Consider the following 27,987-nt stretch of genomic DNA (forward strand, 5'->3'; position numbering starts at 1 on the left):
GGAAGCTCGGGCGGCCGCCGGGGCGGCGTGGAGGGGCTGCGGGAGCGCGCGCGCGGACGCACGGCAGGGACGCCGGCGGCGCGAGGAGGCTGCGACGCCGGGTGAGCTGCGCGCGGGTGACCCTTTCTCCGCGCCCCCCGCCCCCCGTTCGGGATCCGTTTCCCCTCTCCGGGGTCCAGGCCGCGGCGAGCGCTCAGGGTCGGTATGCGGAAGGCGGACCGGTTGGGCCGCGCCCCCCCAGCCCTCCGAGCCCCGCCGCCTCTGCGGCCGGGGCAGCCCGTTGGCAGGCGGGTCTAACCCACGCGGAGGCGTCCGGGGCCAGCGCGATCTCAGGGCCAGCGCCCCTCGTCGGCCGCGCTGGGATGGGCGGGCCTGACCTCGGGGCGCGTTCGCGGGTGGCGTGGAGTCGGGGTCGGCCGTGAACTAAGACGTGATCCCCTCCCCCGCCCCCGCCCCGGGACATCCTGGCTCAGGTCTCCCCCGCCCACCTCCGCGGAACTTGACCCTGAACCCAGAGGAGGGAGGGGGATGTCAGTTATCCGCTACCTCGTGCGGTCCGGAGGGGGTCGTGTAAGGAACCTCAGATCCTGGAAGACAGGTGTTTCCTTTGGACTGAGATTTTCGGGTATCCAATAGGTTACCGTCTTTGGACCAAATCATATGTCTTACCTATAGACACGTCATGTCACAGTATCTAAAATGACAGTTAAAAATGCCGGATTCCTCGTTGTGTGTTTTCCTGATGTAAGGTGAAAGCGTTGGTATTTGTGTTGCCGGTTCTGCAAGGATTCTACGAATGATGGGTGTCTAAATGACTCCTGGGCAGCTTTGGCAAGTACTTGTCCTCGTTGAGTACCAGCAGGGTTATTGCAGTCTGATGAACTGTCATTTGATTTTTACGCTTTCCCAGTATTTTTTAGAGAAACTTTACTATCTTATTAAGTCCATATTTTTATTACTCTTTAATGTAAATTGAATCTCACTAACTGAAGATTGTCAAAAGGATTGCTTAGTGATTGGGACAGTTGGATATTTTTTCTGTTTGTTAAGTCACCGGAATGTTTCAGTTCAGTTGCTCAGTCATATCCCGACTCTTTGCGACCCCATGGACTGCAGCACGCCGGGCCTCTGTGTCCATCACCAGCTCCGCAAGCTTACTCAAACTCATGTCCATCGAGTTGCTGATGCCATCCAACCATCTCATCCTCTGTCCTCCCCTTCTCCTCCCACCTTCAATCTTTCCCAGCATCAGGATCTTTTCTAGTGAGTCAGTTCTTTGCATCAGGTGGCCAAAGGATTGGAGTTTCAGCTTCAGCATCAGTCCTTCCAATGAATATTCAGGATTGATTTCCTTTAGGATGGACTGGTTGGATCTCCTTGCAGTCCAAGGGACTCTCAAAGAATCTTCAACTCCACAGTTCGAAAGCATCAATTTTTTTGGCACTCAGCTTTCTTTATAGTTCAACTCTCACATCCATACATGACTACTGAAAAAACCTGAATGTTTAGGTCCTTACAATAACCCATCTGTTGGATGTTAGGAACCTAAATCTAAGCCTGAAAAGTCTCCCAGACACTGATCTCTGCACCCCTTCTCATGAACTGTGACCATTTAGGGAGACAGATGTTTACAATTGTTGGGGACTACAGGAACCTTGTGGGGCTTCCCTGGTGGTTCAGGTGGTAAAGAATCCATCTGCAGCGCAGAAGACCTGAGTTCGATCCTTGGGTTGGGAGGATCCCCTGGGTTGGGAGGATCCCCTGGAGAAGGGAATGTCTACCCACTCCAGTATTCTTGCCTGGAGAATTCCGTGGACAGAGGAGCCTGACGGACTTCCGTCCGTGGGGTCACAAAGAGTCAGACACGACTGAGTGACTTTCACACTCACAGGGATCTTGTGAATGCAAATATGGGGATAGTTGCTTCTAGTGTGTGGGGTAGGAAGGGAATGAAGGACAGCTATGGAAAACTATCTGGGAAAAAAAATCAGGTGAAAGAGGTGATTTTTCTGCTTACGTAGCTGGCTGTGCTCAGTTGTGTCCGACTTTCCAACCCTACGGACTGTAGCCTACCAGGCTCCTCTTTTCATGGAATTTTCCAGACAAAAATACTGGAGCAGGTTGTCATTTCCTCCTCCAAGGGGATCTTCCCGACCCAGGGATTGAACCCATGTCTCCAGTGTCCCCTGCATTGGCAGGCAGATTCTGTAATTCTGTACAACCTGAAAAGCCCTACATAGCTGGCTCAATCTTAAATCTCCTAACTCCAAACTCCTTCATCATAGAAACATTCTTTGAATATCTAGTATTTGTCAAGTCTGACTTTAGGCGCTAGGATAGAAAGATGAGCAAGGTACCAGGAGTTCCCAGTTTGCTAAGACGGGGAAGGTGGGAAATAGCTAAGAAAAACGGATTTCAAAGAAGTATCTGTAGTCATTTGGCTTAGAGATAGACTTTGGGATTTAGACCTAGCTCATATTAGGGTTGGGAAAGGTCATATCCTCCAGACACACAGATTTCCTCTGCAGCACCCCAGCAAATAGCCATCAAGTCTTTGCTTCAACTGTATGTACTGACTTTTGGCTAGATGACTTATGGCTCATAATCCTTGAAGGGGATGCATTCCATTTTGGAGCAATTCTAATGTTAAACTCAGAACAGCTTTCTTATGCATTCTATCTGTTGATGCAAGTTCTGCCTCTGGAGCTGCAAATAATAGCTCTCAAGTCTCTTTCATATCACTACTCTTCAAGTATCTGAACACACCCTTTCCCTTAGTTATTTCTTTTATTTCTGTGAGCCCTTGGTCGGTAAACCATTAATCATAACTCAGGTTCTAGACTTTTTGCCAAAAGGTGGTTTGACCAAGCAGAATATGATGCAAGTTGTATGTTGCTACACCGGGTTTATCACTCTCCTTGCCAGAAATACCTGGGAAACTCATTACTGTCTTTGGAAAGGTGGTTTGATCACAAGTTCAGTTTGGGATAGAGAGTCACAAGTCAGTTCAAAGTTCTGAATTCTTATTACCTAGGTTAACACTTAAATTTACCTAAGGTTACTGGTTTATTCAGTTTGTGATGCCAGTGAGATTTGTTCCAGATTATTTTGGTAGAGGAAAACTGCTGGACAACAAATATATCCAGCAAAATGCGTGGTAAACACTAGCATGTGTATCTAATTTTCACTGGGCAGGCCATCGTTTTTTGCAAAGAACTGTTTCTAAAGCCATATTGCTAAACAAGTCCCATTTTCTCTTAAAACTCCCTACCACAGGAGGGGTTATTTTACTATCTTGGCCCCTGTTAACTGTCAAATAAATCATTGATATCACAACAATGTGTTTAAAATTCAAAGAGGGAAGGTCTCAGTTTTTTTCTTTCCATAAGGCTAGGACCATATTTCTAAAGCAGAGTAGAACAGTGGTTAGTCACATGATCCTCAAAGCTGCCCACTTTAGAATCCTGGCAGGCCACTTAACTAGCTATGTGGCTTCAGGCAAGTTCCCACTTACCAGAGGTGACAGATTATCTTAAAAGCTGTTGTCAAGAGTCAGTGAGTTAGTACTTCTTATGTACTTGGAACAATCAACCCTGAATATTCATTAGAAGGACTGATGCTGAAGCTCCAATACTTTGGCCACCTGATGTGAAGAGACTCATTGGAAAAGATGAGGGCAGGAGAAGAAGGGGACGACAGAGGATGAGATGGTGGGATGGCATCACCGATTCAATGCACACGAGTTTAAGCAAACTCTGAGAAACAGTAAAGGACAGGGAAGCCTGGTGTGGTACAGTCCATGGGGTCACAAAGAGTTGGATGTGACTTAGCAACTGGACAACAACAACATATAAGTACTCAATATGTTTTAACTATTAGTAGTAGTAGGATAACAACACTAATACAAATGAGACTTAGCTTAGTAATTTTATTTCCTGAAAAATGTAAGCAAGTTTTGCAGAGGGACAGAAGTTGGAATAATTTGGATGATTTGTTTTTTTAAAACATTTGTGTTTTAAACTGGCTAAGAAAATTAGCTCTGGGCTGTGCAATGAAACTGATTTTAGAATTTGAAGAAACTTTTCAGTCCTTAAAGTCATTCTTAACCGTGGGAAAAAACAGTTACCACTCACTCCCCTTTTATTCCTTGACGTTTTAAAGTGGGGATTATCTTACAAAAAAGGATAGCTTTGGGGAGACTTTAATGACTATTAATAAGTGCTGTCCATTGTTCAATAGCTTATTTGATTTGCTGTTTTTCTTTTTGAACTCAGGTGGGCAGAATTAGATTGATAACGATCAGTCATACCTTTTTATACTTGTGATGACCCATGATCACAGAAAACCGGTTCTTAATTCTTCCCCTTTATCCCCTTTCCCCGCTTCATTCCTCCTCCCTCCCTTTATAGGCTCATACTCTTGGATATTTAATGCATGTCCTCCCTGGCCAGGCTGGTAGAATTTTATGTATATGTTTGTCTGCTTGAAGAGTTTAGTGATGTTTGGTTTGTGTGTGTGTGTTAAGTTTTTCATGATTATATTGTCATTCATTTAATTCCGCTGACTTGGTAGACATGATTTTTGTGGCTCTCGGCTCATTATTTTTGACTGATACACAGTATATAATATAAAACATTTCTCTTCTCTGTTTTCCTCCGACTGGACATTGAGTTTTTCCCTCAGTCAGCACTGTTGCAGACAGGCCTGTGATGCACTTTCTTCTCTATGTGCCCAGGAACACACGACTGAGAAGCAGCAATACCAAGTTTTGAGCCTGAGAATCTGACCCAGTTGGTTCTTTCTCACTGTGCAGACTTTCTGTCAATCACTTCCTTGCTTAGTTTGTTACATGAACACTATCACAATAACAATAATGAAAATTTTAAAAATGCAGTGGGATTGATGATTTTTCAACTCATTTTTTGTCCAAATGTCTAAATTGTATTATTAATCCAGTATAGATAACAATTTTGTATTAATGCATTTTTCACGCTGATAATAGCCCCAACATCAGGGGGCCACAAAGGGTCCGTGGGTAAACATTTTAGGCTGTGTGGGTGCTGTGGTATCTGTCACAGCTACTTAACTCTGCAGATACAGTGGGAAAGCTGTCAGAGACAGTTCTTCAACCTGTGAGTGGGGCTGTGTTCCAATAAAACTTTATTTACCAAACAAGTGGTGGGCCAGATTTAGCCCATTCACAGTAGTTTGCTGACCTGTGATTTAAATAACGATTTTAATGACTGAAAATATTCCTCTATTCAAGTTTTTTTTTCAGTATTAAAAGTAATGCTCTAATTGTACATTCATAGCCACTAACCATCAAGGAAATGATCTTTCCCTAAGACTGAACCTCAGAAAAGTGGAGAAGGGAATAACTGGCTTTAAGACTGTGAGCCTGAAGCTGTGACCTGTGACTATCACATGGGTTAAGCAAAAACACCGTAATCTATGGATGCCACATAAGGGAACGACAAAAAGTTTAAGAACTTAAGAGCAGTAGCTGAGACTGTTGCTAATGCCTTAGATTTTGATCACATCTCTAATCTTTTAAACTGAGTCTGATTGAAAACTGCCCGCTCCAAATGGAGTCCTGACTGCTGGGCCATCCCACCAAACTGGGGCTTTCATAACTAACCTTGAAGTTTCAGCTTCCCCCGGAAATGTGAGTCTTTAACCGGCCAGTCTACCAGAATGATGTCTGTTCGGGCTGGCTTAGTATTCTAAACTCTAGCTGTACTTAATTTATAGAAGTCAGTTTTTCCTTGGCATTCACCCACATATCTGCATTTGTGATATGCTTGCCTTGATGATCTCTTATTATTGTTCAGATCATTGGTGCAACTTGATTATTACCCCTGTAGCCCCCATTATCATTTCACTGAGTTACTGTTTTTATGGTAGGGTTTTTTTGTGTGTGGTGTTTTTTTTTTTTTGTCTCATATTTCTCTTTATATATTACCCAGACTTCTCAGTTTGGGAAAGTTTGCAATTACTGTATAAAAATAAAAAGAATAATTTGGAAATTACTCTTAGTCTGATGGTTACACTTTCCTCCTTTTCAGATATATTTTTTGCCGGCATGGATCGGTTTGACGATATATCAGAAGGTGAAGTGGACCATTCTTTCTTTGACAGTGACTTTGAAGAAGCAAAGAAAGGTGAGAGTAGCTCAGTGTTTGACAAGCAAGATGATGACGCTGAAGAGAGAATAGACAAAGATACAGAAAATGTAAACTTGCAACTTGGACTACAAAGAAAGGAAGATGATGTTACTGAGAAGGGAACTGAGAGCAATGGGAAAACTCCTCCAGAGGAGCACCCTGCAGAAGATGGTAATGCGCAAGCTGGAAATTCTTCATCCTCGACCACTTCTTCAAGATCAAAACTGTGTGATGTTCGAGTAGAACATAAAATACGCTTGCCCACTCCAAATAGCCTTCCGCAAACTGTAAAAGGCGGTGAGCACGACTACTATACAGACGGAGAGGAAAGCACTGATGATGAGAAAAAGCATCATGTCAGGTCCAAGTCAGCTAAGCTGCCGAATAACTTCAAGAAAAGCCTAAGTAAAAAGTATTCCAGAAGCAGTTCCTCTTCCTCTTTGTCCTTCTCGTCTTCAAGTTCCGATACAGGCTGTTCAGATACCGGATCTGATGCCGGCCTGTCTGATTCATCTCCATCACTGAAGAAGCGTCTCCCTGGCGCCACCCACTTGTCACCCAAACTGAAATATAAACCAGGAGAAAAATCACCAGGAGCCCACGCTTCAGGTGCGAAACCCAAGGTTGGTGATGACACTGAAGAATCGGAAGACACTGTGACAGATGTCACTCCTTTATCGACCCCGGACATCAGCCCGGTTCAGTCTTTCGAACTGGGTGCCTCAAGCGACCGAAAAGTGAAAGTTAAAAGGCAAGAAAATGTGAGGCAAGAAGTATATGAAAATGTTGAGGATCTGAAAAATAACTCAAAATCTTTGAAATCAGCCAAAAAAGGGAAGGAAAAACATGAACCCAGTCTCACCTCAAAGTCAACAGCGTTGGATTTCAGTTTGGACCACAGATACAAACAAAAAGTCTTACATGACACAATGGACCTGAATCATCTTTTAAAAGGTAATTTTAAACACTGTGTCTGGAATTTTATTTATTTTTTAAATCACTACATCTAGAGATAGGGCCTTTGTTTATTTTCTAATTTATTTTTGGCTGCACAGACTTACTCTAGTTGTGGCAAGGGGGGGCTGCCCTCTAGTGGGGGTGCACAGGCTTCTTATTTTGGTGGCTTCTCGTTGCAGAGCACTGGATCTAGGTGCATGGGCTTCAGTAGTTGCAGCACATGGGCCCAGTAGATGTGGAATATGGGCTTAGTTACTCCACGGCATGTGGAGTCCACCCAGACCAGGGATCGAAACCCTGTCCCCTACATTGGCAGGAGGATTCCTATCCACTCTACCCCCAGGAACGTCCTGTCTATTGAATTTAAATATTAAGCCTAATATTATATTGAGCTTAAATATTAAACGCTGTGAATTTGCCTTGATTTTTCTAGTAGGTGTGTTTTGTTGTTTGAGATCATGGATATATTATTATAATTTAACCAAATTATTTCATTTAAAGATATCTGGAATATCATTATTTATATTACTACAAAACTAATCAACTGGGACTAGAAACTGCTTCATAGTGATTCTTAGAAACTCAAAATGCCTGGAGACCAGATAAAATAAATGCACGAAGGGGAGTCAGATGTTTTCCTATGTGTGATGGAGACACGGTTTTAAGATATATTTCACTTTCTTTGAGAAAGAAAGCCAGAGCACCAAGTTTAAGGGAAGGTGGAATGAAGGCTAACAAATTAAGAGGACTCAGAGTAAAGTGTAGGAGACAATTCTGATTTTAAGTTAAAGGCTAGACAGAATTACTGGAAAATAATTACCAAGTTGGTGAAATAGCATGATTTAACTTTTAGTTACTTCTAAGATAGAAGGATTTAAGTATTAAGATAATCCTGACTACTGTATTTCTGTCTCAATTTATTTATACCTATTATTTAGTTTGAAAGGAACAATATATTCCAGGTGAAGTAAAAGCAACCTCACACTTCATCTTTGACTAGTTAATATAAAACTAAAAATATTGAGCTTGCAGGTTAGGTTTTAGGGCAATTGAAGATAAAGTTTTTTAAGTTGTAAATAGGACTCTCTTGTCTTGATTTAAAATGTGAGTTGAAAGAATAAATCTTCAGCTACATAATTTACATAGGGTGGTGATAGAAGGGCATAAGTAAGTCCGTTATTTAGTCAAATGAGTCTCATAGATTGATAAAATGTATTTTGGAGCAACTTACACTTGTGAATGTCCCCTCTTTTATAGGTTTTCTTTGATTGTTACTCATTGATTGTTTAATTATTTAAAATATTAATAGTATAAGGAATGTTGGTCTTTTATTGGACTGGAACCTGGAGATCCAGAGTCGACGATGAGAGAGTGAAAGAAGCAAAGAGGCTAATATTCCCTGGGTTATGCAGCCAGCTTTCGCGCTCTGGGGATTCAGCCAGAAATATATATATATATATATATATATATATATATATATAGAGAGAGAGAGAGAGAGAGAGAGGGAAAGACACGGGGACCCAAGCTCTGATGGAGCAAAGGTGTTTTAATCAGCATGGTATGGGCATACATACTGTCTCACAAGGTAGTTACTCTCAGCAAAGATAAAGATTAAAATTCCAGACTTACAAAACATAAGTCGACCCTTACTACAGCGTGGTTCATAAAAAGGAAAAGGGTACTTACCACCGTATTGAAAAACTAACGAATGACATGCCTGGATTCCTCAGCCCCGGGAAAGGCGTGCCTCTCCTCTTAATTCCTGAATATTCAGGAATTAATAAGGACAATGGGTTCCTGACAGATCCAAACAGCTCACAGGAAGCTTCCTGTTAAATGCTTCCTGACAAAGAAAAAATACTCCTGAAGTAAACTCCTGAAAAAGATTTGCCAGGCTGGTAAGAAAGAGAAAATAAAGTATCAATCTTGTTAGTACACAAAGTAGAATTCAAAATCAGATTCTTGGCATTGCCTGTTACTATCTAGTGGCTAAGTCTCCATTCAGCATTCCTTTCCTGATAAATGCTCATTCAGTCTCTTAAAACTTTCAAGACTGAGTTTTCTATTCTTGCCCATCTGCTTCTTCCCCTAACAACGGGAATGATCTTTAAAAAAGTAGATCAGACCTACTAGTTTCCTTCTAAACTCTTCAGTGGGCTTACTCTTAGGTTAAAAATAAATACCAAATTTCTTACCATAGGCTAACAGACTATTTGTTCCGTGACTCTTTATCCCAGGAAGTACGTGAGCATCTCTTGGAGAACTACTCAAATTGTTAGAACAAACTGTTAGGTACTGATGCTTGGGCTCTGCCATGGAGAGCCTGGTGCCATTGTCTCATCTGCTGTTAAAGTTGATGAATCGTGGCTTGCCATCATCTGTTCACTGCTTCATCTCCTCTTTCTCTCATTACCTCTCAGTCCAGTCACAGTACTTCCTTACTGTCCACAGAATGTTAATACTTTGCACTCATCGGGTATTTGCACTTGAGGTTGGCCTCTCTCTCTGTAGAGGCTCCTTCCGTCTATTGCTCAGCCCTCAGCTTATCCATCACCTTCTCGGAAATACTCTTCGAACGTTCTGTGCAGAAGTTTCACACCTGCCCCTGCCTCACGGTCACAAAAGCCCATTTCCTTTCAGGAGACTGGAGTTAGTGTAAGCAACATGAGTGCAGGATCTTGTTCCTTGCTGGAATCCCCGCATTAGACACTATTTGTTACCTAAAGGACTGTGGGACTCTTCTGTCCACAGCGCTAACGGTCAGGAAGTATGCATCTTAAGTTTCACTGAAATTGGATTTTATAAAAGTTACCCACTAGTCTTAGGTTTGCCATCTGAAATACATACGGGAAGTCTTTGCCTTCTGCTTCTGCCTTATAATCTTATCCTGTTTTGACTTGGAAACAGAGCTAAAATGTGGCTCAGTCTCTAGGCACATGGACTAGAGCTTTATCCAATCTGCTGCCCCCTGGGGAGCCCTGATCCCAGGACCTGCCCATACAGTACATGGTGCTCAGGGCAATACAGGCCCAGGAACAAAGTGGCATTTTTGCCCATTGATGCATCTGTTATTGGAGTCACCAATATAACCCACCAAAGATTCTGTATAGCAGTAGAGTGTGTTTTAAATACTAATTATGGCGATCAGTCTATACATATGGTGTTTCTTGAGGTTTCTCAAATTATTATTCCTGCTGAATTTGCCCAGTGAAGCTTTCAGATCCAAGAATATTTTTGTTTTTTTTTTTCATCTTCCCCATAGACCTAAGCCATGGACGTGTGAGATGTGGTATGTGCGCAGCCAAGCTGTGTCGCTCTGGCTGTCTTCTATGAAGGCAGGCGGTAAAAGATTGCAGAAGTGTTTGCTTCTCTCCTCACTGATTTTTTATTTTTATAAAAATGTGATATTTACATAGCACTGGTTTAGTATTTTCAGACGAATTAACAGATAGCTTTCATTTTTTTACCATTAATTTCTAACATGGTAAATATTGATAGATAATACCCACGTAAGCATTATTTGGGGTCCTTAGTAAATTTTTGGTATGAGGTCTGTTTAAGAACTTCTATTTTTGAAGAATGGATTAATAGTCTATTAGAGAAAAAATAAATTACCATAGTCAGTCTTCCAAAAGGGGGGAAATGAGGGAAAAAAAACAAACAAAGCATTTTTTTGAAGATATAAAATTGTGAGAAGAGATCCAACAATATAAGTAAATTGTTTTGACTTATCAGAAGGTATTATCAGAGGGGATAAATTTTTTTAACCAAATCCAACCTGTAAAGATGTTTAAAATATCAATAGTATAGGAAGAATGAAAATAAAGGCTTGGAAAAGTTATGCCAGGCAGGTAACAAGGAGAAAATAGAAATATCAATCTTATTAGTACACAAAATAGAACTTGAGATGTGAAAATCACTGAAAGGGACAAAGGAGAGTATTTTACATGAACAGACTGACCAAGTACACTAAAAAGATTTAACAGCCATTGATTTGAAGTGTTTGATAAAAGCAAAACAGAGCCAGATGATGAAATTGACAAAGCTGTAATCACTGTGGAAGATTGGTAGATGTTAGACAAAAAAAAAAAAAAGTATGAACTACCCACTTATGGGCTGCACTTGGCCCATGGGTTTTTTTTGTTTGTTTGTTTTTTTGGTCTATTACATAATGTATTGTTTTTAAGTGATGAGATACCAGTTTCTATTGCTACATAGCAAATTACCCCAGTACTTAGGGTATAGTCATAGTTGCTCAGTCGTGTCCAACTCTTTGTGATCCCATGGGCTAATGTGGCCACCAGGCTCCTCCGTGCAATTCTCGAGGCAAGAGTAGTGGAGTGGGTAGCCATTCCCTTTTCCAGGGGATCCTCCTAACCCAGGGATCGAACCCTGGTCTCCCACATTGGAGGCAGATTCTTTACCATCTGAGCCACCAGGGGAGCCCCTTAGAGTATAGAGAGAGACTCAAAGGTCGGGGCGACTTGACAGGTGGGGCCTGGAATCGTCTGAGTGCTGGCGTACTCACACATCCAGTGTCTGGGCTGGGGGTGGCTTGGGGACGAGGACTGCTGGGCAGGGGGCTCGTGCGTGGCCTCTCCCTGTGGTCTGGCTATTTCACGTACCGCAGCCTCAGTGCAGATGGTTCAGAGCCCCAAAGACAGTTCCAGGAAACCAGGCACAGACCTCATCACCTTTTATGACCTAGCATCGGAAGCCACATGGCATCATTTCTTCCACGTTCTATTGGTTATAAACCTTCCCAGGTTTAAGAGCAGGGGCATAGACCCTCCTTCTTAATGGGAGGAGTGTCAAATAACACAGACACTCTGCAAAACTTCTTCAGGCCACCCTCTGGCGGTACATTGATTTACATTCCTCCCAAATGCAAAACTCTGTTCCCCCTTTTCAAAGATCCCTCCCACCTGGTGATCCAGGGTTAAGTCAAGTCCCAAGGGCCAGCTGTGGCTCTTTGGGTTTGGTTCCTCAATTATAGCTCGAGTACTTTGAGAATCTTATGCCAGGGGAGAGTAGGAAATCGAAGTAGTAATAATTTTGAACCCCGAAAGTCCCAATATAGATATTCTCTATAAATTCTGCTTGAAAACTGACCGATTCCTTTTGTAGTTCATCTGTTTTCTATCCTGTCTTCTTATGGTGGTAAAATAAACTATTGATACTTTAAAGATTCTGCCTGGAGATCTGCTTAGCAAAAGCCACCAATGGCAGAAGGTATGTTTTCCATTTTTCTTGTTGTCATAGCCAACAGTGTTGCTAAAATTCTGCCGCTTGATCATCTTCACCGGCAGTCTCCTCCAACCCTTTCTAGCCCTACTTACTATCTGGTCTCAAAGCTAGTGCTCCAGATGTTGGGTTTTTGTTGCAGAAGCACCCAACTCCTGGCACTGTTTTGTGTGTTAGTTCCTGTTGCTCTGATGACAGATCACAATCTTAGATGGGTAAAGTGGCAGCCCAGGATGGCCTGAAGGCTGGGGTCACAGTACCCACGCCACACACAGCCCCCCTCTATGTGGTCTTGATGTCCTCACAGGGTAGTCAGCCTCACAGCCTCAGGGCAGCCAGACAAGGGTGGCCCAGGCCCCAAGCACAAGGGTTCCAGAGACTTGGTGTGTGTGTGTGGGGGGGGGGGGGGGTGCCTACATCTGTCTCTATTTTTGCCCAGCCTTGGGCTGTATCGTGTTGGTCCATGCCATCACAGACCTGCCCAGATGCAAAGGGAGGAGACCGGAAGAATGTCTCAGAAGTTCTCATCTGACAAGATGTTCATAAAGAAACTTAGTAAATTTAATTATTCCTTGAATCATCACCTCTCAGTTACAAGAGTTGGGATTTAAAAAAAAAAAACAACCTTTGAAATATCATTTTAAAAAGCAAATATCATTGGTTTTTTTAATCGGGATTGTGAATATGCCTACAGGGTGGATTTTTTTAAAGAAAAACTAATGTTATGTAAATAAGGACATAATATGGCTTGGGATAAATTTTCCATTAATAGTATTCACATGAAAATTTGAAATGCTGTCTGTATCACAGTTTAGGTGCAAGTTAAGCTGGTACTTCTAGTAAATGATGTTACTGAGTCAAGAAGTGGCTCTAGTGATAATGGACATATTGAAATACTGTAAACAGTGTGAACAAAATTGTTTCATTAAAGAAAATTAGGGAAAAGCAGTATTTCTTAAATGTGTAATTTAAATAATGGACATATTTATATTAACATATTTTTATCCCTGAAATTTTATTCAAATTAGATCTTAATTGGAAAGACAGTGGATTATATATTGGAGGTTGCCTCATACTAAAGCATGTAGTAGCCACTTTAGAATGTGCTAGTGATACCTGGCATCAGTATGTAAGCACTCAACATGTACTTTTCCCATCAAGGGGGGGTTAGAAGGCTGTTTTGTTTTGTTTTTTTTAAATGAATTAGTTTGAAATTCTTCCTTTATTTTATTTTTAGCTGTTGCCTTATTTTACTTTTAAAAGCTTTTTGTAAATGACATTAGGAAAATAGCTTACTTTTAATTCCCTCTAGAATTTAATTTTAAAGGCTAAATTAATCTAGAAACCTTATTCAATTCTACAAAATGGTTATTTCTTGGAAGCAAGATAATTCAATTATATATAGTCCATATATATCTCTTTCTAAATGTGTTCCTATTCAGGTTTCGTCGTTAGTTTGGTGTGGTTTTCAACAAATTACCAGCCATTAATTTCCTAATTTTTCCTATCAGGAAGTCACTGTTAATAATTTTTTTTAAGTTTCCTTAATCTCTGATCATCTTTGGTTTAAGCATGGAGATGTAGATTTACAGTTTTGTGACCTTGCTCAAAGGATTTAACTTTTCTGCACCGGTCACATTTTTAAATGGGGTTAAAAATGCTTTTAACAGCATAAAATACTAATCGAGTAAAAGAGTGTACATAAAGCTGGTGGTGGTTCAGTCGCTAAATGTGTCTGACTCTCTGCAGTTCCGGGGACTGCAGCATGCCAGGCTTCTCTGACCTTCACTGTCTCCCAGAGTTTGCTCAGATTCATGTGCATTGAGCCCATGATGCTATCTTAACTATCTCATGCTCTGTCGTCCTCTCCTTTTGCCTTCAATCTTTCCCATCATCAGGGTCTTTTCCAATGAGGAGGGAATGGCAAACTGCACCAGTATTCTTGCCATGAGAACCCCATGAACATAAAGGTACTCTGATATAATGAAAGCGAATAATGGGGGACTTCCAGTGGCTAAGACTCCACACTTCCAGTGCAGGGGGCCTGGGTTCAATCCCTGGTCAGGGAACTAGATCCTGTATGCCTCAACTAAGACCCAGTGCAGCCAAATAAATGATTAATTTAAAACAAATAATGGAAAAATAAAAAATAAAAAAAAAAAATAAAACAAATAATGGTTACTTTAAAAAGATACTGTTAAAACAAATGTACCATACTGTTAATCTGATGTAATACATTCATTTTTAGCAGAAACTTAAGGTGAAACAAGCTTGATATGTTTAGAAATTTCTGATAACTGTTCAGTAATAATTGTGACTTGGTGTAAATTGTTCTAATAATATGAAATATTGAGAATTTAGCATGTTGATAAAAATTTCATTTGATAATCATAGTATACAAAATATTTTTCTTGGTTAAAAGCTCCTTTTATATAAGGTATTCATTTGGCTTATCTAGTCAGGAATAAAAGTTTGACTTTATAGTAGAAGTATTTGTTACAATGCCAATGTCAAGACCATAAATCTTGCATAGTAAAATGCTTTCGGGTTAAGTTGAAAGTTTCAGAATATTCTAGCTTTGCTTTTGCCATTTTTCTGGCCATTGTATGCATTGCTTGAGAACATTTTAGTTTTTGAATTATGTGTGTGGGTGTGCTCAGTCGTTCAATTGTATCCAATTCTTTGCTACCCCATGGACCGTAGCTGGCCAGGTTTCTCTGTCCATTGCACTTTCCAGGCAAGAAGACTGGAGTGAGTTGCCATTTCCTACTCCAGGGGATTTTCCCCACCCAGGGTTCGAACCCACATCTCCTGCATTGCAGATGGATTCTTTTGCGCCACTTGGGATGCCTTTCTGACTAATAAAAACCATCTCAACTGATCATTGTGTCAATGCAATCTGCCAGAGGTTTCTAACTTTTAAGTTTCCTTTAGGAGAACATATAATGAACACAACAAAAGCATTTCCCATAAATTATACCTGCAGTCTACAACCAGTAGACTTATTAAAATATTTTCATGGTTTTGTGTATAGCATTTATTCCCAATGAACCCAATGAGCATAAACCTCTAAGTTGCCTCTGAATTTTTTTCCTACCCAGTTGTAGTCTGTATGTCGTTGAAATTATTCCATATACCCCTTATCATGAGTTAATGTAGTTCTGTTTATAAAAGTTAAAGCATGTAACATTATGCCATCATATTGCTGTTTATTTAGCCATTTTTCCTTTTTTTGTTCACTTTTTTGTTGTTCACTTCTGTAGCTTTTCTGCAATTAGATAAAAAGGGACCACAAAAACATCACTTTGATCAGCCTTCAGTAGCACCTAGAAAAAACTACTCTTTCACAAGAGAGGAAGTGAGACAGATTGATCGGGAAAATCAGAGGCTTTTGAAAGAACTGTCGAGACAGGCTGAGAAACCAGGAAGCAAGAGTATGATTCCAAGAAGATCGACTGGTCCTCCCCCTAAGTTGTATCATAGTGCTCTCAACAGACAGAGGGAACAACAAAGGATTGAAAGAGAAAATTTGGTAAGTGACTGAAACATTTTAGTCATCAAATAAAGTGCATTTGTACTGATTTGTAAGCCCAACTTTCAGCAAACCCAGTACAGCCAAATTTTCTAAATGATATAAAAGTAGGAGTAAGTTTGTATGGCATAAAATACAGGATGAACCATGAGCCTGGAAAGTAACAATATGTGCTTTTTTTATCCAGGAAACTATATTTTAAGGGAGTATTAAATGAAAATACTGCAAGGTCTATTATCTATTTGATTAGATCTGTTAAATTACTATAGTAATACAGGAAATGGTGTCCAAGGATTAGATACATACATCTTCTGCGAAGTATTCAGTCACTAGCTAAATCTATTTTACTTCATTTTATCCTCAAAAGCTAAAATAATTTATATATTATTTATTTTAAATAATACACACTTTTTCAGAGAGGTCAGATTTGGTGCCCTGCTGCTTGAATGTATGAAAGACATTGATTTATTAAAAATCATACAGCAATAGTCCTTTGATATCCTAAGAAATATATATATGGAAACTGTTGAAAATCTTCACATTAAAAACTACTATTCATAGCATATCATATTCTTTATAAAATATAATTCATAATTGCTGATATTTGCAGAGCTCTTTAATGCTGGGCATTATTCCAAATGTCTTCTAAATATTAGCTTATTGAATCCAGACAATAATTCTTTCAGGGACGTACTTTATGTATATCCACATCTTACAGGTGGAATAATTGAGACCTAAAAGGGTTAAGTAATTAACCCATGGACAAAGAGCTGCTAAGCAAGTGACTGAGCCAAGATTTTAAACGCAGGTAGCATCTTCAACTAAAGTTAGACCTTTAATGAACACATACATTCAGAGTTAAAATAAGTGATAAAGCTGTTATTGAAATTACTAGAACAGTTCCCCAAATTCACCCTCATTATGTTTCATCATCACTACAGTTCTACTTAACCTGAATTTGCAAGAGTAACTCTTATGAATTTCTTTATTACCATCACTAACACCAAGAGTTGGTGAGCTAGGGTAGTATATTTGCAAAAAATAATAAAATATTGGTCAAGAGAGTTACCCTGAATATGGCAGGGAGTAGATTATAGCAGAACAAGTTGAAATGAGGGTGATGGGTAGTGAACTACATGCTAACTTTCTACACATCACTCTAGCAAGTTCAGGATTCATTTATATTTTATGAAAATGGTTAAACAGCTAGAGCAGGTGGTAGAATCATAACCAGGTTTCCTCGCTTTGGGATTACTTTTTTCTTTTTAACATCTTTTTTGGGGTATAATTTACATGCCATACCCATTTCAAGTGTACAGTGGGTTCTGATAAATTACATGATTCTTTTTTTTTAAGTTAGAGTAATATATAAAAGTAACAAAATTTGCCATTTTAAGTTTTTAAAATTTTCAGTGTCTTTGTTATTATTTTGATATGCACATACTGCTATGTATTTTTTAATTTACTCCTGGCGGGGCTGTGTCTTCGTTGCTGCCTGCGGGCCTCCTCTAGTTGCGGGGAGCAGGGGCTCCTGTCTGGTTGTGGTCCGTGGGCTTTTCGTTGTGGCAGCTTCTCTCGCTGCAGAGCACACGGGCTCTGGGGCTCAGGCGCTCCTTAGCTGTGGCTCACGGCCGTAGAGCGCGCAGGCGTCAGTCGTTGTGGCGCTCAAGCCCAGTTGCCCCACGGCCCGTGAAATCCTCCTGGACCAGGGATCGAACCTGTGTCCTCTGCATCGGCAGGCAGGATTCTTCCCATGCATCACCAGGGAGTTCGCCGTTTTAACTGTTTTGAGTGATTGGTTCAGTGACATTAATTACATTCACCGTGTTGTGAATTGTGAATAAATACTACTCACTTGCAAAATTTTTTTGATCACTCCATACAGAAACACTGTGCCAAACAATAACGCTCTGTTCTCCCTTCCCCTCAGCCCTTGGTAACCTCTAATCTGCCTTCTGTCTCTATTTGTCTATTCTAGATATTTCATATTAGTAGAATAATAGACTATTTGGTCATTTTGTCTCTGGCTTATTTCACTCCATAATGTTTTCAAGGTCCATCCATGTTGTAGCCTGCATCAGAACTTCATTCCTTTTTGTGGCTGAATAATATTCCATGTGTGTATATATGCTGCATTTTGATTCCCCATTCATCTGATGATGGACGCTTGGGGTGTTTGCATATTTTGGCTATTGTGAATAACGCTGCACTGAACACTGACTATATAGGTATCTCTTCAGGTCCCAGCTTTCAGTTCCTTTAGGTGTGTACCTAAGAGTGGAATGGCTGGGTCATATAGTAATTCTATATTTATTGTTTTGAGGAACTTGGGTTTACTTTTGAAAAGTTGAAGCCATTAATGTCTAGGGACTATTCTAGATACAAACGAGATGAAAACTGGTAAGCAGCTTCTGTTCACAGCTTCTCTTATACCCCATATCAATTGTATATCTCAGCTATTTTAATAAGCAGTGGAAAATTACCACTATTTTTTTCTTTTTACTTTGTTACTTAGTAATTTGTATATGTGAGCAATATTTTTCTCCATTTCATAGTAGGATCTTTTTTGTTATACTTGAGAGCAGTAGAACATAAAGTGAACCACATGTATAATTTAAATTTTCCTAACAGTTACATTAGAAATGTCAAAGGAATAGGTGAAATTGTTCCGCTATAATATTTACCTGACTAAATAAAAAATATTACACTCTAACATGTAATGAATATAAAAAACTGTTGAGAGATATTTACGTTTTTTGATACTAAGTCTCTGAAGTCTGTTGTATATTTTATACTTAGAGCATATCTCAATTTGAACTAGCCACATTTTAAATGTTCTGTAACAATATGTTATGTAACAATATGGCCTTGGACAGTGCAGCGCTGGATCAAAAGCTTAATTCACAAGTAGAAAAAGTAGCTTAAAGCTAAATGGTGAAAGAAGCATAATTTATTATAAAAATTATGTTATTGTAAGGAATATTTAAGTTTAATTAAGTTAATATTTAAGTTAAGCATATTTATGCTTAACTCTTCTTTATTAAGCAAATATTTGCTTTATTAAGCAAAATAAAACTAATTCTATATATTGTAACATTTTTTTTCTTGGCTGATCCTTTGCATTCTTCATAATAGCTGATTATTTTCCTTTATAAAAAAATTTTTAATTAAATTTTTGTTGGAATTGTGTTGTTTACATTTTAGTTGCAGAGTGTTGGGCACTCTTAAAATATTGCCTTTTAATCTAGAAATATGTATGTCCTTCTGTTCACTCAAGCCTTCTTAACACTCGACCTTAGTAAGGTTTTGTAGTTTCCTTTAAAACTATATTTTTCGTTATCGTAACGATAACCCTATATGCAAGACAGAAAAAGAGACACAAATGTATAGAACAGACTTTTGGACTCTATGGAAGAAGGCGAGGGTGGGATGATCTGAGAGAACAGCATCGAAACATGTGTGTTATCAAGTGTGAAACAGATCGCCAGTCCAGGTTGGATGCATGAGACAAGTGTTCGGGGCTGGTGCACTGGGAAGACCCAGAGGGATGGGATGGGGAGGGAGGTGGGAGGGGGGTTCAGGATGGGGAACACATGTAAATCCATGGCTGATTCATGTCAATGTATGGCAAAAACCACTACAATATTGTAAAGTGATTAGCCTCCAACTAATAAAAATAAATGGAAAAAAATAATAAAAATAATTGGGAAAAAAAATCCGAGAGAGAACTCTGAAAAAAAAAAACTATATTTTTTATGTTATTGCCATGAAATTTTTCATTTTGTTTTCTAATTGGTTATTTTCATAAACTATCAACTTTTGTGTATTCATTGTATAACCAGCCACCTATGAAACCCTTAGATAGAGCCACATTGGCTCAAATAGTTCTTCAGTGTGAGATGATACACTTTTTAACCTGTTTGCCCGATTGTTTGTAGTCAAAACACACATGCAAGGGTGTGCACGTACACAGACACAACACTTTTGTGTCCAGTGTGCTGCACAACCAGGGTCCATTACTTTGTAATTTTCATGATTCATAATCCTTCATTTGCTCCATCTCCAGTGATAGGGACCAGTTCACATGGCTCACAGGCATGATGACTAAAGCAATTCTGTTCCAGTTCCCTAACATCGTCTCCATAGCAATCCAGAGGCTGCAGGCCTCCAGGCAAAAGGTGTGCAGAACAGGTGAAGAGGACAGCCCTCTCCAGTAGAGGGCGCACTTGCTGCATATAGACCCAGCTGTGTCAGAACTTTGTTAACTTCAATAGGGGACAGTTTTTTTAATTCATAAAATTTGGAACTGTTCTTATTAAACCATGTTTACATATATTCATTTGGAGACAAGATGAATTCTGTTTTTAAGAAAAATTGCAAGAATAATCTTAGCAGAAGGAGAAGGGAAGAGGTCAACGGGGGTACTTTATAATAGTTTCCTATAGTATAGTTTATAGTTTCACTTTACTTGCTGAAAGAAATGTCATTATTTCATGCTCTTAAATGTATATATGTCAGTTCCTCTCTAAGCATATGTTCACAGTCGTTTCTAGCATTATTATTAAGAGCATGGGCTCTTAGCATTATTACTCCCATAATGTCATTTCTGTGAGAAAATAAGGTTTAGTGTATTGCAACTTACAGCATCTCTTCTAAGACTGTAACCTGACACAGAAGCGAGCTGTGCCTGCAATCGGTTGTTAAAATCATAGTGGTTTTGGTTAGCTATAGGACAGGTAGAAACTTTTAGATTTTCCACATTATTATTGAAATATTTTTTTTCCGCAGTGACTTGAAGTCTTTTCTACTTTATTTTGTGAATTTCAGTTTCTAGAAAGTGTTGGCCTTTTTTAAAAACTACTGCTATTTATCTAACGTTAGCTTTTAAATGGTTCGTTTAAATGAAGGCTTTTCTGAAAAGGCTTGAAGCTGTGAAGCCAACAGTTGGCATGAAGCGCTCCGAACAGCTGATGGACTATCACCGCAACATGGGTTATCTCAGCTCATCCCCAGTCTCCAGACGAGTGAGGTCGACGCTCAGCCAGTACAGCTCGCTAAGTAAGCACACGCACACGTATTCTGTACTTGTTTGCACCCTTTTCCCTTTTAAAAGTTATGCCTTAGGCTCTTACGATAGAGCTTTAAAATGCTGACTTCTGGAATGCAGTCTGTGTTTCACTGGCATGCCTTGTTTTGTGTTCGCTCACTTAACTTCAGGTTTCCTTTTTTACAGCATATAATGGCAACCAGTTAATTTTCAGTTAAATCACTGAAAATATCAGTAGTCTCTTAGGTAGTGGAGGAGAGACTTTTAATTTCAGTGTGTTTATTAAAGGAAGAAGTGAACAGATAAGACTGTTTAAAAGTTGCTGAAGCAGTCTCTTTAGCCAGTGAAGAATTTTCAGTAGTATCTTCCAGCCCTAATGCATGCTTCTTCTTCACTGGTAACTAAGACAGAAATTAGCAATCTGTAGTCATCAGATTAATCCCTCTTAATGCTCAGTATTTGATCCGTTACACACCCAGAGAACACAGGTGGGAGTGACCGCTGAGTGCTGGATTATACAACACTTGGAAAGGCCAGACCATTCCCTGCAGAAGTCTGTGCTGTTACTATTTGTATATGTTCTAAGCTATAAAGTCTGTAAAAGCTAGTCTGGTTTTAGAAAAGGCAGAGGAACCAGAGATCAAATTGCCAACATCCGCTGGATCTTTGAAAAAGCAAGAGAGTTCCAGAAAAACATTGATTTCTGCTTTATTGACTATGCCAAAGCCTTTGACTGTGTGGATCACAATAAACTGGAAAATTCTGAAAGAGATGGGAATACCACACCACCTGACCTGCCTCTTGAGAAACCTGTATGCAGGTCAGGAAGCAACGGTTAGAACTGGACATGGAACAACAGACTGGTTCCAAATAGGAAAAGGAGTACGTCAAGGCTGTATATTGTCACCCTGCTTATTTAACTTATATGCAGAGTACATCATGAGAAATGCTGGGCTGGAAGAAGCACAAGCTGGAATCAAGATTGCCGGGAGAAATATCAATAACCTCAGATATGCAGATGACACCACCCTTATGGCAGAAAGTGAAGAAGAATTAAAGAGCCTCTTGATGAAAGTGAAAGAGGAGAGTGAAAAAGTTGACTTAAAGCTTAACATTCAGAAAACTAAGATTGTGGAGGAGCTAAGATAGCAGAGGAGTAGGACGGGGAGGCCACTTTCTCCCCTACAAATTCATAGAAAGAACATTTGGACGCTGAGCAAACCCCACAAAACAACTTCTGATCGCTAGCAGAGGACATCAGGTGCCCAGAAAAGCAGCCCATTGTCTTCGAAAGGAGGTAGGACAAAATATAAAAGATAAAAAAAAAAAGAGAGACAAAGAGCTAGGGACAGAGACCCGTCCCGGGAAGGGAGTCGTAATAGAGGAAGTTTCCAGAAAACTAAGATCATGGCAACTGGTCCCATCACTTCATGGGAAATAGATGGGGAAACAGTGGCTGACTTTATGTTTTTGGGCTCCAAAATCACTGCAGATGGTGATTGCAGCCATGAAATTAAAAGATACCTACTCCTTGGAAGGAAAGTTATCACCAACCTAGATAGCATGTTAAAAAGCAGAGACATTACTTTGCCAACAAAGGTCTGTCTAGTCAAGGCTATGGTTTCTCCACTGGTCATGTATGGATGTGAGAGTTGGACCATGAAGAAAGCTGAGCGCCGAAAAATTGATGCTTTTGAACTGTGGTGTTGGAGAAGACTCTGAGAGTCCCTTGGACTGCAGGGAGATACAACCAGTCCATCCTAAAGGAGATCAGTCCTGGGTGTTCATTGGAAGAACTGATGCTGAAGCTAAAACTCCAATACTTTGGCCACCTCATGCGAAGAGTTGACTTATTGGAAAAGACCCTGATGCTGGGAGGGATTGGGGGCAGGAGGAGAAGGGGACGACAGAGGATGAGATGGCTGGATGGCATCACCAACTCGATGGACATGAGTTTGAGTCAATTCCGGGAGTTGGTTGATGGACTGGGAGGCCTGGCATGCTGCGATTCATGGGGTTGCAGGGAGTCAGACATGACTGAGTGACTGAACTGAACTGAACAGAAAGTTGGAACCACTTGTAGTCTTAAACACTCGGATAACTAGTTTAATTCCATTCATTCATCCTCCACGCATCACTTCCTTGGTAGAGTTAGTGACTAAGAGAGGGTCTTATTCCAGTAACTCAAAACTTAATATCGTGCGTGAATGTGATAAATTATTTGTTGAATAAATGTATAAATGGTTATACAAAGAGACTTTATTTTTCCCACTAGAATCTTTTGAGAGGCTTTTAAAAATACTTATTCCCACCCCAAATCTATTGCATCAAAATGCCCTTGTATAGAGTTTGGTTATGTTTGTTATTTTAAGTTCCACAGGGAATTCTGAAGTACATTCCTGGTTGGGAATAGAAATAGACTATTAAAAACACATGTGAGATAGAGAAGACAGTTTTATTTTAATCTGGGCTTCAAATTAGGAAAGGAAGTGTATCAGATGATGGTTTATGTATTTATTTAGTTCAGATAATTTCTTGCTCTTCATTTATTTTCAGAAGGAGCTTCCAGGACATCCAGTGCTACTAGTGGCCTCAGCTGTAAGAGTGAGCGATCTGCTTTTGACACAACTGGTGGTGGCCTGTTGCTAAGACCTAAGCCCCAGAATGTCCGTACAGCTTGGTTATAAAATCTCTTTATACTTTAAACATTGTTCATCCAATTCTTAGTTGAAGTGCTCTTGTATAATGCTGTCATTCTCTGTGTAGATCTCTAAATACTGGTTTACGCAATTTAAGGTGTACTAACAGTGACTTGTATTGTAATTGGATGCAAAATTGTTTTCAAAGAGACAACTTAATATAAAAATCAGTGTTTCCTGGGAGGAGGTGTTTATATGAGACATGTATATATTTCGTGGAGAAATGGTGGTATAGCTGTGTCTTTTCTCAACATAGAAATTGGTTCAGCTATTGGACTGATGAAGCAGTTATGATAGCATCCTGCATGTTGGACCAAAATGTTAGCTACGTAGTTCTCATTTAATGTGGTGTTTTGTTTTCATTTTCTGTAAGTTTTATACAGTGAGCGTAGCTCCTGACTGACTTGGTTTTCTGTTTGCTTCAGAACCTGGGTGGTGTGACTTATAACTTGATTGTGAGATAGTTATTATGAAACTAATCTTGAAATTTGTTCTGATTGGCGGCGCTGATTTAGATTTGAGGAGAAGACAGAAGCTTGCACTAGGGCAGTCCTTGTGATTCACCAGAGGTGCCTACTACCTCTATAGAAGTGTGCAGTGAGTTAGATCTTAAAAATGTTATCAACCGTTCCAGACCATTTCAAATTGTGAGTCTTAGAAAGCTCAATTTAGAAGCTCCTTTTTTGTGTTTTTCAGGGGAAGTAGGTAAGGATTCTGTTAGGTTTCTTTAGAGCCTCCTGCATTGTGAATAGTTTGTCCAAGGACCAGATCCTCCTAAGCAAAAGCAAGTATTTGTTGAATTAGCAGACGAGCACCTCCAGCTTGAGGATCCAAGAAGCAGATCCCAAGTTGTGTCAGGACAGTGTTTTAAGGGGTGTTGTTAACGGGTTGTGCTGTATTCAGCGCTTATTGTTTTAAGTGAGAGAAAGCGTGAAACAAATGCATTGTTCTCACCCCTTTAGAAGTTCCAGCTACTGTTTTTAAGGGCTGACAAAGAAAACTAAAAATATGAATGATAAAGGAGGAAAAAAATCCCGTATTTGTTGAGGCTACTTTATAAATGTCAGCCAATTTGTTGGTTTTGTTTTGGCCTTTTGTATTGAATCCTGGAAGTACCATTTTTGCCAGTTTCACTTTCAAAGACCTTTTGAAATTAGTAATGTGTGAGTAGGGTGTATACAATATAGTTAACTCTTAAAATCAGTATTTTTTCTGTCAATCTGTAGGCTCTTGTACAATGAAGTATATCTCAGTCATGTTGCTTCTGCTGTTTAGTTATCACTGTTTTCATTACTGGCCTTTTGTATACCTTAAAATGTACTGCTAAGTTTCTATACTAAATGCCAAATCTGTCTTTTTTTTTTTTTTAGTGTGAATTTTTGATCTGTAAACACAGTAATATTTGTTTTTTGTTTTTCTGAGTTGCTCAAGCTCTGTAGCATGTACACCAAACTTAACTTTTCTTAAACACCTTCAGCAGTAAGCCAAACTGCATTTTGCTAAATATCAATTCAGAATGTCTTGGTCTTAGTTCGTATTGATAGATTTTGTTTCAGATAGGGCTTGAGAAGGGTGGAGAGAATGGGGTTAAAAAATTCATGGGAAAACAACCTGACCGTGAGATTTTTCTGCTGCTTTCTTTGAGTTATAATGTTCATTTGTTGTTATTTGATATTCTGGTGTATAGGTTTTTACATCACTTAGTGCTTTACTTTATAAACTTAAGCTGTACTAAACCAAGGTTTTGTTTTCTAACTTATTGCACTTTTCGATGTTTGTGTAACAACCTGTCTTTAAGGAGACATAAGATAATGCTGAATTTTGCATTTGAATATATTCCCAGTAGTGAGTTAGCCAATTTTTTTAAATTGGTTTTTAAGTTGTTAGGGGGAAAAAGAAACCTTTTATGTAATAGCATTAGTCTCTGAATACATTGTATATAGTCTTTGCTGCCATATGTCATCTGCCATATGGTACAATTTTAATTTGATAGATAAAAGCTGTACGTTTTTTTTCTTTGATCTTTAAAAAATTTTTTTTTCTCTGTACTTTGATTTTAGATACTAAATTAACACCTTCAGTTTTTACTACTTAGGCAGGGGAGTTTCGTCTAAGTATTACTGTTAATAGGGATTCAGCTTGAAGCAAAAATCAGAAAGAACAACAATACTCTTTTCAAAGAGAAATTTACAACTGTTGTCATGGTTAGTTTACATTGAAAAGTATAAGTAGAAGGGTAGGAGTTGAAAAATGTGATCTTCTCCCATGTAAGTCAAGATGCCTTTTAAGTTGTTATGATTTAAGGGGTATTTTTATGAAGAAATCAGAAGTATATTATTTTCATTTTCAAAACATAAAAATGTGAAGGACTGTCTAGCGCTACTTTATATTTGGTTCACTTACACCTAAGATACGTATTTTGAAGATTTACGTGTGCAACTAGAAATGATACTCATCCAAGGTCAGAAATCACTAGGCAAGGTTCTTATTGAGAGTTACTTTCATATTTGTTAAATGTTATACTGGTACTGCATCCTTCTTAATAAGATCCTATGAAAAATTTTGAATTTTTAAAGTTATTTCCTAAGGATAGCAATTACTCTCATACTTCCCCTACTTCCTTTTTTTCCAGTCTCCGTAAAAAGCTGCTTTCTTAGCTACTACCCCAAATAAAAGTTTTCTTGTTTGCTTGTAAATGTAGTGTAATGTAGTTGTTTTCAGCCCATTAACCCAAATTGTCCAAAATGGATATCTAGGTAACTTTAAAAAGAGGTCACTGGGATGGATATGTGTGTGTACTTTGATCTTCAAATTCAAATACTGCACAGTATGAAAAGTATTATGACCAATGTAAAGTTGGGGACACAAGTTTAAGTTACTCTATTATTTTAATAATTAAATTCATAAAATGTTTAATATCTTAAATGCCAAAGTTGGAACCTAGATAAATGATTGTAAACCATCCAAGAAAATGTGCTTGCTGCCCATGACTACTTTATTTGTATGAATAAAGATAGTAAGAAACTTAAAAATCAACATTCTTTTTTAATTTCCCAGTCTACTATAATGTCTTTTAGGCATGAAGAACTCATCCTTGGCACAGTGAAGGAAAAAAGAAAAGAATCAAAGATAATTGAGTTTTGATCCTATGTCTGTCTTTCAAATGCACTGTCTTCTTGTTCCCATTGTAAAAATTAGAATAACTTTTACATGCCTCCATGACTAAGAATTAGTGAGAATGAAATTGGAAAGAGGATATTAGTTATTTATTTTGGAAGTATGAAGTTTATGTGGGAAAATGCTTAAAATTACATTCTTGATCATCTCTTTAAACCACATCGTAATTGTTATGTTGCTACAATGTTGTTGTCAGTCGATAAGTCATGTCCAGCCCTTGGTGACCCCATGGCCGGCAGCGCACCAGGCTCGCCTATCTCCTGGAGTTCGCTCAAATTTATGTCCCATTGAGTTGGTGATGCTATCTAACCATCTCATCCTCTGCCAGCCCCGTTTCCTTTTGCCTTCAGTCTTTCTCAGCATCAAGGTCTTTTCCAGTGAGTGGGCTCCTTGTATCAGGTGGCCAAAGTATTGGAGCTTCAGCATCAGTCCTTCCAATGAATACACAGGGTTGATTTCCTTTAGGAAATCATTCTTTTATAGCTTGAATACAATAGACAGTCTTTCATAGCTTGAAGGAGTGTTTTTTTTTTAAGTTCACATCAACATTTCATATGTATAATGTGTATTATGAATGATAAGAAATACTTTTTAAAACTTGCTGCTAAAACATTATGAATTTTTTTAATAAGGGTTAAAGAACAATAGTGCCATTGGAGTAAATCACTGAGTAGTTCCTGCTGGTAGTATATTTGAGCTCTAGCAAATAAGACTACATTATAGCAGAAATTTGTACTTGGTTTTAAAATTCTGGTGACTCTTTTAATCCACTTAGAGATATTTCTGGAACCACCATAATACAGTCTTAATGTTCTGTGTCTCTATTTCAGAATCCAGTTTGTTGGTCTTTTCTTACATGATTAGTACTTTTTTAAATGTTGGATTTTATAAATTTTCATTCACCTGAGGACTTGAAAAAATGCTGTTTTGTTACCTTCTGGAAATTCTACCTTTCACACTTAGATATGCAGTTCACCTGACATTGTTGTCTGTCTCTTTTTCACTAATTCTGTTATCTGAGTTATTTAGTTCCAGTTTTATTCTCTGGGTTTAATTTGCTGTCATTTTTTAAAACTCGGATTGGATGTATAGTTCACTGATTTTCAGTCCTTCTTTTCTAATGTTGTTGTTCTTGTCTTTTCTAATAAATGCATCAAAGGCTATAAA

The 27,987-nt window shown here is 39.1% G+C and overlaps 1 protein-coding gene across 4 annotated transcripts; it reads left to right on the plus strand.

Annotated features, from left to right (window-relative positions):
• The first annotated feature begins 19 nt into the window (after positions 1-19).
• CFAP97 (cilia and flagella associated protein 97) lies at positions 20-27,987 on the plus strand. Of its 4 annotated transcripts, none has more exons than XM_020889899.2 (5): positions 20-101; positions 6,066-7,118; positions 15,629-15,897; positions 20,805-20,955; positions 23,501-27,987. In XM_020889899.2, exons 2-5 carry the CDS (start codon positions 6,083-6,085, stop codon positions 23,629-23,631), a joined length of 1,587 nt encoding a protein of 528 aa, XP_020745558.2. In that variant the 5' UTR covers positions 20-101; positions 6,066-6,082; the 3' UTR covers positions 23,632-27,987. The 4 variants fall into 4 exon arrangements, with proteins under 4 accessions (XP_020745558.2, XP_020745556.2, XP_020745555.2 ...); XM_020889897.2 differs by lacking the exon at positions 20-101 and adding an exon at positions 110-198; XM_020889896.2 differs by lacking the exon at positions 20-101 and adding an exon at positions 523-598.

This window comes from Odocoileus virginianus, chromosome 32, assembly GCF_023699985.2.
Source record: "Odocoileus virginianus isolate 20LAN1187 ecotype Illinois chromosome 32, Ovbor_1.2, whole genome shotgun sequence".
Lineage (NCBI taxonomy): Eukaryota > Metazoa > Chordata > Mammalia > Artiodactyla > Cervidae > Odocoileus > Odocoileus virginianus.